The 9,428-nt window shown below is 39.5% G+C and overlaps 1 protein-coding gene across 3 annotated transcripts in view; it reads right to left on the bottom strand.

Moving 5' to 3' along the window:
• Positions 1-1,217: 1,217 nt before the first annotated feature.
• Positions 1,218-9,428, bottom strand: part of nlgn3a (neuroligin 3a) — a 450,359-nt gene continuing 442,148 nt past the window's right edge. For all 3 annotated transcript variants that reach the window (XM_087992013.1, XM_087992014.1, XM_087992015.1), the window contains one exon: positions 1,218-7,701. In XM_087992013.1, the coding sequence (XP_087848139.1) occupies positions 6,846-7,701 (856 nt within the window). In that variant the 3' untranslated portion in view covers positions 1,218-6,845. The remainder of the gene's footprint in view (positions 7,702-9,428) is intronic.

The raw sequence follows: 9,428 nt of genomic DNA, 5'->3' as shown, positions 1-9,428 counted from the left end.
TAAAATGGCTTCCAATTTCTGTCTGTGTAGCCAGCCATATGTTATGGATCTACAGAAACCCAACACTGACAATAATCCACCTGGAGGTGTGAAACTTATCATGACTTGAAGATGCCGGTGTTGCACTGGGGTGTACAAAGTTACAAATCACACAACGCCAGGTTATAGTCCAACTAGTTTAATTGGAAGCACTAGCTTTAGGAGTGCTGCTCCTTCATCAGGTGGTTGTGGAGTGCACAATTGTAAGACATGGAATTTATAACAAAAGTTTACAGTGTGATGTAACTGAAGTTATAGACTGAAAAATATCTTGATTGTTTATTAAGTCTGTCATCTGTTAGAATGACCGTGATAGTTTCACTTCTTTCATATGTAAATCACAAAGCTTTTTTAAAAAGTTACATTCTCAGGTTAACTGTAACAATTAGTATCAGTGCAGATAATATGTTGAGATATTGAACGTGTTAGCCCCCGTGTTCCCTGTGCGTGCCATAATATTTAGATTGATTCTAATCTAAAAAGTGAGTTAACGTTCTTACATAGATTCATGCAGTTTTTGAGCAAAGTACAATGTGACTCTGCAAGTACAAATTCGCCCCACAAACATATATGTGTATGTGTGTTTTTGTGTGTATGTGTCTGGGGTGGGGATTGTGAGTGTCTGTGAGACAGTGTATATGTGTGTGTAAGTGTAAAGTGTCTAAGTCTGTGAGAGGGTGCATGTGTGAGTGTGGGAATATGTGTGTCTGGAGGAGTGTGTGTGTCTGTGTCTGTGTATAGGTGTGCGTGTGTGTCTACAGTGCAATGGTGGTCACCTGTAATGTGACATGAACCCAAGGTCCCGGTTGAGGCCCTCCCTATGGGTACCGAACTTAGCCATCAGCCTCTACTCGGCCACTTTTTAGATTAGAATCAGTCTAAACACTATGACACAGACAGGGAACACAGGGGGCTAACATCCTCAATATCTCAACATCTTATTTGCACTGACACCAATTGTTACAGTTAACCTGAGAATGTAACGTTTAAAAAAAGATTTGTGATTTACATATGAAAGAAGTGAAACTATTATGGTAATTTAACAGATGAGAGACTTAACAAACAATCAAGGCATTTTTCAATGTATAATTTCAGTTACATCACACTGTAAACTTTTGCTATAAATTTTGTGTCTTACAATTGTGTCCTCCACAACCACCTGATGAAGGAGCGGCGCTCCGAAAGCTAGTGCTTCCAATTAAACCTGTTGAACTATAACCTGGTGTTGTGTGATTTGAATCTTATCATGGTTGAGGATTGATCATTCAAAGGTTAATAGCTGGAATGTTTAAAGAATATTACCTCAGCTATCACAATAGACAAGTGCAAGCTGGGCCAGACATATTCTGATCAATGGTCAACTACCAACCTGGAGAGAGGTCATATGATGCAAGCGTTTTTGTGAAAGTTTGAACTTGGTTTTGAACAAAAAATACATAAAGACATAACTCAGTCAGTAAGTAAAACAAGGAGCTTAGGTGGTATTTTGTGGAGCGAATAAAAGATGTTCCTGCAGTTTTATAGCAGAAACAACCTCTACTGAATACTATTGGTTTTCTACACCTGCGTTTTGTCGAAGAAAAGGGATATTTCAGTCAAAACTTCAAACCAATTACTTCAGCCAAAGAAAAATTGCCTGTGCAATTGTTTTTTTCTGAATGCTTGAGGAACTATATGTTTGTGTACATGAGCAGGGAGCAGGATGTATTAGTACATTTTGAAATAAGTTTCACCAAACAGTGAGTTTTAGTCATAAAATGAACTCTTAGGCTTTGATAGTATCTGTTTGGCATTATTCTTACAAATTGTCCACACTAAATTGGCAATACAATGTTTTATTTGAAAACTGAGAAACCTGTTGCAGTCAAACCAGGAGTGGAAAAAGAGAGAATAAAGAAAGGTTATTTTTCTTTGCCTGTTAGTAATAGCATGTGCTCTGTAACCCAGCAACAATGGTACCTTCAGGTAAGGAAATTAGAAACTTGAAAAACATGCATGGAAGACTGGTGTGCTTCTCTCATTGATAAAGTAATCACAGTTGCCTTGATAATATGAATCTATGAATTTCCCAATTATTGGAAAGACAAAATTAAACCTATGAAAAAACTGTGAATATTTTCCACAAATAAATGGAGCAACGCAGAGAATAAACAAAAGCTCCAGCATCTTGTTATCATTTTATTTTGATGCAGAAATGCTTCACCATCAATCAGAGTTTAAAAGAAACATTGTGATTAAAAGTCAGGATGCAGAAAAAGATAGTTAAAAGTAGAACACACAGTGGGATCAAAATGAGTTGGAATACTTAGTAGGGCCAGGAAAATCTTGCAAAGTGCAAAAAAAATCCAGTTGATCCTCATTAAGTGATATATAGGGTCCAACTCTGCTTTCCGATGTGACCCTGTTGCATCACAGATAACAATTTTGATACATAGACAATGTAATATCCTTACAGCTGAAATACGTAAACACAATCCTCATTCATGACATTGCAGATAACTGAGGTGCTATGACAACATTATGAAGTGTCCCATAATCTCTGACAGCTGATAGCTGCTGACAGGCTTCCAGCATCTGAAAACTAGTTATCACCATTTAGGATGGACACTTCTGTGGGCAATATTCCCAAAACTCTTTATTTTTGCCTTCAGTATACCATTTAAAAATATAATTTCAAACTCAAATAGAATGAATAAGATATTTCTGAAGAATTTCATATTTGATATGTTTAAATCATAGTTCATATTTATATATCGTTCTATACTTCCTATTATATAGATACTACAGCTTTGTACCTTTAGATTAGCTTTTCTCTTGTTCTGTTTTCCCCTCAGAGTGGCAGTTTACCTTTTAATTTCTTTCGGAGTATTTCAGCATCAAAATAATAACAGAACTTGATTATTTTTAATTGTTCAGTTTATTGAGAATAATGTGAATTAAGAAATATTTAGAGTGTCTGCGCTCTAAATAAAAGATTCAGCCTCAAACTAAAAACATACTTTAGTTGATACAGTTGAACATGATAGAAAAGGATCTAGGCATCTGTATACTTCAATATTCAAAGGGTCGTCTATGACACACAATGGAATATTTTCCCTTTGTCCTATATTGTTCCACATGTGCGCTGGTTGACAAATTTTAACATCAAAAACAAGTAAAGCATTGTCTCTGTTACTCTGAACCCAGATGTTTGAGTGTGATGCTTGTTTAGCAGTAGGGAGCAGTCATCTGTATAAAGTCCTTCAGTAACTAATACAACTCCATATCTCATCTTACAGCCAGCTTCCAATCCTGAAGTACACATAGTGAAACTGAAAGCCATAACAGCGCCAAACAGATTTCCCAAACTCCAATCCGGTAACGAGCAATTGCAGACTCTCAGAACGGCAGTTGCTGTTGACTTAAGTGTTCAGCTCAATACACAATATCACAAGAAAATATGAAACCTCCTTCTTTACAATTCCTGATATCCTATAATTGCTTCCACACATGGCATTGACTTTCTGTCCTCAGCTCTAAAAAAATCACACAGGAAGTCCTAAAAGCCAATGTCAGAATTTGCATAATTGAAATCATCAAGATGCCTAGAGGATATATCAAGTGTAATTAGCTGAATTACCTGTTGATCATTCTTCGTCCAAATGCAATGAGATTGCAATTTACATGAAAGGCAAGCAAGAGTTAAACTTACATCAAGGGTTTTACTGCTGTCCAGCATAGGAAAAGCAGTTCTAAATTTACCAGATTATCCTAGTGGGGCTTCTTTCGAGCTTCCCCAAAAGAATATGCTGATCATAAAAGAAAACATGAACCAAAGGGAATTAATCTACTTGCAACAGAATCCACTCTCAGTACAATCCAGTGGTTGATTAAGAGGATCACAAAGAACAATCCAATGGATCACAGCAGTAGAAAAGGCAAAGAACGAAGATTGCATTTGGGATGATAAACAGAGGGATTGGAGATAAGGATAAAAGCTATGGACAATGGAAGTGTAGCTACTGAATGGCAGAGATGAAAGTTTAACACATTGAGGAACTAGTTATGGAGAGATAGATATAAGTAAAAACTGAATATGGAGGGCTAGAGATACAGGAATACATATGTAGGTGTGGCAGATATGCTGCTTTTGTTTCACATGAAGCAACTTAATTTGTGATTCACTGTCAGATAAAGAACCAGCTCAGGCAGGATTGACCAGAATTGTGGATGTTGACTTTGTGTTCTTTCTAGGACAGTGGTTTGATTATTTGTTATCAAAGCAGGTTGAGTTTTCCAATGAGAACTTGGTACGAGACCTGATAATTTCCTATTTTCAGCTGCTGGCAAATAGATTCAGGAACACGTCAACAGCATCTTCTAAATTCCCAAGCTCTACTACACAGGAGGAGAAGGGCTGTGGATGCTTGGGAATACCATTAACTGCAAATTTCCCTTCAAACCATACACATTGCTAATTTGGAACCATATTGTAAGTCCTTTGCTGTCACTGGGTCAAAATGGTGGGACTCCCTACCTAACATCACAACAGTCCTACCTGCACCATGCAGACTGCAGATGTTCGAGAAAGCAGCTCACCTGCAGCTACTCAAGGGTAGTTATTTATGTGTAACAAATGCCAAACATCCGGGAAATGAACAAACAAAGAAGTCAAGGAATGTATATTCGGAATGGTAAATGCTGCAAATGTTCAGAATTACTGAAGTCTCTTTCAAGGAGACATTCTGAGTATTTCCAGAATTGTGTGTATGAGATTTGTTTTATTTGGATTAGTTTGTTGAGAAAGGCTGGAATTATTTATAATTGAGATGTGGGTTTACATTCTTGAGAAGACTGTTTTCTTTTTCTCCCACAGAGTACTAGCAATGATGACACAGAGATTATACAGAACAAACTGGTTATGGGCCATTCATTGTCTGCAATAAAGCTGCACAACTTTCCAGAAACTGACCGTGGTCTTATCTTATGCTTTGGTTGATAAGCCCGCTGTATCTCTAATGGCAGTTTGTTGATTTAAAGAACATGGATTTTGGACTGCTTGTCTCACTGGTGAGGGCAATGGCAGAGGGTGACCATGACTGGCAGTAATCCTTGAGAATGATTGTTCCTGCTTCTCCTTGCTCCACATCAAAGTATGGAAAAACATATATTTTCTTTGTTGGTGACTGTTACTCAATCATAGAGGCTGCTGAATGTCTTGAGCAAGGTTTTTCTGGTGCATGCTTTACTCAGGACAGCCAATTTTCCAGAGGAGTCCTAAAACAGGTGTTTACATATGTAAGGGGCCTAACATCGGTTTTAAATGGTTAACAGAACTCTCAAGAATTGCTTAACCGAATGTGGGATCAGACATTTGTCAGGTGCCATGGCTCAAGGAACATTGCCCTAGAAATTGACACATTTTGAACCCGCCTTTTTACCTACTGGGCACATAGAGAATTAACTTAAAGTTTTCAAACCAATCTCATTAAACACATACTCTTTACATGAACTTGTAAATAAATCATGGACAGAGAATATTACTCAAAATATGTATGACAAGAATGAACTCTGGAGGGAAGAGCCGATTTAAAAATTTGAATTGAAACTCCCGAGCATTGAAGTGATTTTTTTTACACTTGCCTGGAGCCTGGCTTCTGTGGGAGCTGTCTGATGTAGCTTTGAAGAAAATATTCCTTTGACAGCACAGTTTTGTGAGCCTGGACTAAGTACATGGAATGGAACCTGACTTTGAAATTAAAAGCCTCAAAACATGGGAGCATATTGTGGCACTGTCTCTCTCCACACCTTCTCAGTCACAGACAAGCATGGCACAAAGTAACAGACAGCAACAGATTGCTGATACCAAAATACAAAACAGACAGATACAATTAAAAACAACCCTCCACTCCCCCCACCCCACCAAAAATGCTGGTTCTAATTTGGCACGTGTCACAATTCACCTTGTATAAAAAAATTAAGGGGTGCACACTATCTAAAGCTGCATTATTCGCTGTTTTTGAAGAGTTGCCACCAGCTCCAGAACAAAAAAAATGTGTAAAATGTTTGTTAGGTTTTTGTCAAGTCACAAAAATTCAAAGTGCTTCCCCAGTTAACTGAATGAGGAAGGAAAAGGTAGGTAGCAATGGGTGAGCACAGATGCTTCCAAATGATAACAGAGCCTGGAGGCCAGGGAGGAGCTCTTTTTTCTCAACAACCTTTCCGAGAAACAATGCACTGGGAATCTTCTAGGGGCTCTATCAATCGATTGCCATAGCTTCGGCTCAAATCCCAGTTCTCATTACTTTCTGGTCTTTCCACGATGCTCCCAGGAAATTATGGCAGCTGATCCGTGAACTGTAGAGGACATTCTTGGCTCGACTGGCCATAGTGTTTCAGTTCTTGTGTGCGTGCATTTCCTACTATCTCCTCAGTCCTAATATGCTTACTCTAAACTGTTCTAAAAGTGATTAAAAACTGCATGGAGCACAGCAGGTGCGGGGCTAAGGCATGTGAACAATGAGATAAAGGTGGGCAGTTGACTGTTGCTATCTCCCCACAATGGTAACAAAAGCACTTTCATTTTTTTTTAAACGTTTTTTCATTTTGATTATTTTATAAAACTTCAGGTTATCTCTTTGAACAAGAAGGCCCAATGTGAATATGTTTCTTTTGAAGTTCCCAGGGAGCGAGCCTTCTTGTAAGGATGGTACAGTGCACATGTTAATTAGACTCTTGTTAAAATCCAGCAGTGTGGAGTGGGCTGTATGAGGGAGTCTCTGCCCAGAGTTCATTCACTCCTATTACTGGAGGATTTCTGCCCAGGACTATACCCGGGTAGTGGAGTGTGAATGAGGCAGCCCTGTGCTGTTAAAACCAGCAGCGAAGGTGTTGTAAGGATGCAAGGTCTGCATCCCCATCAAGGAGTTGGGAATCATGGTGATAGTATTGGGGGTCATGAGGGGTATGTCATCGGGAGATCGACGGAGAGTTAGAGTATAGTCTGGCAGTGAAGGAAGCCGCATGGGCTCATGAGCCTGGATGTTTTCGCATTCATGGTGGGTTTGGTTCACCTGTAGCGACATGATCTCTTCCTCCTGTGTGTGCGTCATGTCATTGCTAGTGTTACGTTGTGGGCTTGGCTGTGTATGGGGGTCATTACGGCGTTTGTCCTTCCGGTAGTACAGAGCCGCAAAGGCGAGAACATTGAGAAAAAGCAGGGAGGCCCCTACAGCGATAGTTACACTTAGCTCAGTCGAGTAGTCTCGGGGATTCTCGATCAGGAGGGAACCGCCATCCTGCTCTGAGTTCCAGTTCTCTTTCTGCTGCTCATTGGAGTTGAAAGCTGGAGACATGCCTGAGCCTGGTCGTTTGGTTGTGAATGGCCAAACCTTGCCATTGGGTCGTCTAGTCGCGTAGGAGATTGGAGTGGTATTAGGCTGAGGCACCTTGGTTGTGGTGGAGGTGTATTGGAACATATCATGCAGGTTGTATAGATGTGGGACCAGGTGCTTCCAGAAGGCTACTTTGGTGGCACGGTAGTGCTCCCGGACTCGAGGTTTCAGACCAATGTGAAGATAAAGCTGATCCCGTGGGTTGTACTTAGACCAGGCCACTTCTTCAAACCGGTTTGCCTTTGTATGAATGAATTTGGTGTCCTGAGGCACTGGCTTGTTTGGGTCACTAAAGATAGAAAGAAAACAATTACTATTGGATGTGAAGTTTTGTGCAATATACCTACCAGGATAATAGCCGTGAGCCTGGTCCAGTTCTGCATAAATCAAACACATTTAGTAAAATATGAAATGGAAGTGAAGATTGAAAGACCTGCACAGAATTATATAAATATATAATCTCTGCTCAACATACAGGCATCAACAGACTCTTGGCCCAAGGATACTTGAACTTGAAATATCTTATGCTCACTTATTAAGTTACATTGTAGCTTTATACATATCCTAATAATTCATTTCCATTTTGTTGTGATATTAAGTGACACCAAAATTTCTTGCCATTCTCATTAGAATAAGCCAAAACATGAAAATCAGCATCGACAAGAAACCACACCATATGTTCGTTATAGTATGAAAATGAAATACATATGCTCTAAATTAAGTTAATTATTGCAGCGTAGAGGTTTTTTGGGATCATAACAGCAGTAGGACAGCACAGTTGATCCTAACTGAGACACCAAAACTGGTCCCAATTTTATGCAAATATTTACATTATTTGAAAAATATAGACTGATTGCCTTGCTGTCAGCAGGTTAAAGATTAGTTCAGTTGAAGCAGCAATGGTGAGGTAATCATGAGGACTGTGGAGTTGTGTTTTATTCTTGCTGAGTCCACAGCAACAATTGACTAACTTTTAGAAAACATGTAGATTTGGTGTCCTGCGGCACTGGCTTGTTTGGATCACTAAGGAGTACGGAGAAGATGTACTGGACCGCACCCTCACTAATCTAAATATCGCAATTGCACCTGCCCATGAGAGTACTAGGAGGAGTAGAGTACAGTCCTTGTAGCATAAAAGTTCAGTCTTCACAGTGAGGATCCTGTCCATTGTAGTATGTGGTAATACCTCTGTGATAAAAGGGATAGATTCAGAACAGATTTAGTAGCTCAAATCTGGACATCCATGAGTTGCTGTGGGGCTATTAGCAACAGTAGAACTGTGTTCAACCACAATCTGCAACTACAAGTCCCCACACATCCCTCATTCTAACATTATCATCAAGGTAGGAAATCAAGGCCATTTCAATGAAAAAAGTTGCCAGGAGCAACGTGAAGACCAACTTAAAATGAAGTGTAATCCTGATAAACATATAACTCGGGACTTTATGCATGCAGCAGTAAAAACAGCAGAAGCAGCAGCAATGGAGAGAGTTAAACAATCCTACAACCAATGGATCAGATCAGATCGATGCAGTCTTGCCAATCTAATTGAGGATGGTGCTGAACAATTAAACTGCCATCTAGAAAATAATGCTCTTCAAACTTTCCCATTCTCAATGCTAGACTCTGCCATCATATCAGTGGGAAAGGCTAAACCAAAAATGATGAGTGGACTATGCATACAGGCCTCATCCTGAGGCCCAGTTTCACAAATGCCAGTCCTCAGCCAATTTGGTTCATTTCATTTGATTTTAAAAAATGCTGAAGGCACTGAAGATACAATAATATTGAAGATTTGGTGCTGAAGAACTGGCTATGTCCTCAGCAAGTTATTCTAATACAGTGGAGTTGATGGCCTAGTGATATTATCACTCGACAGCTAAACCAAAGAAGGTGATGCTCTGGGGATCCAGGTTCAAATCCCTCATTGCATTTGGAATCAAGAGTCTTACAACCACTGCTGATTGTGATCTAGTTTAAGGAAGGAAACCTCTGGCCTTACCTGATTTGGCCTAT

This window comes from Chiloscyllium plagiosum, unplaced genomic scaffold (assembly GCF_037043375.1).
Source record: "Chiloscyllium plagiosum isolate Xiang-an unplaced genomic scaffold, Cpla_swu_hap1 HiC_scaffold_11, whole genome shotgun sequence".
NCBI lineage: Eukaryota > Metazoa > Chordata > Chondrichthyes > Orectolobiformes > Hemiscylliidae > Chiloscyllium > Chiloscyllium plagiosum.
The sequence above is the reverse complement of the archived record's forward strand: the minus strand, read 5'-3'. Positions and strand labels throughout refer to the sequence as shown.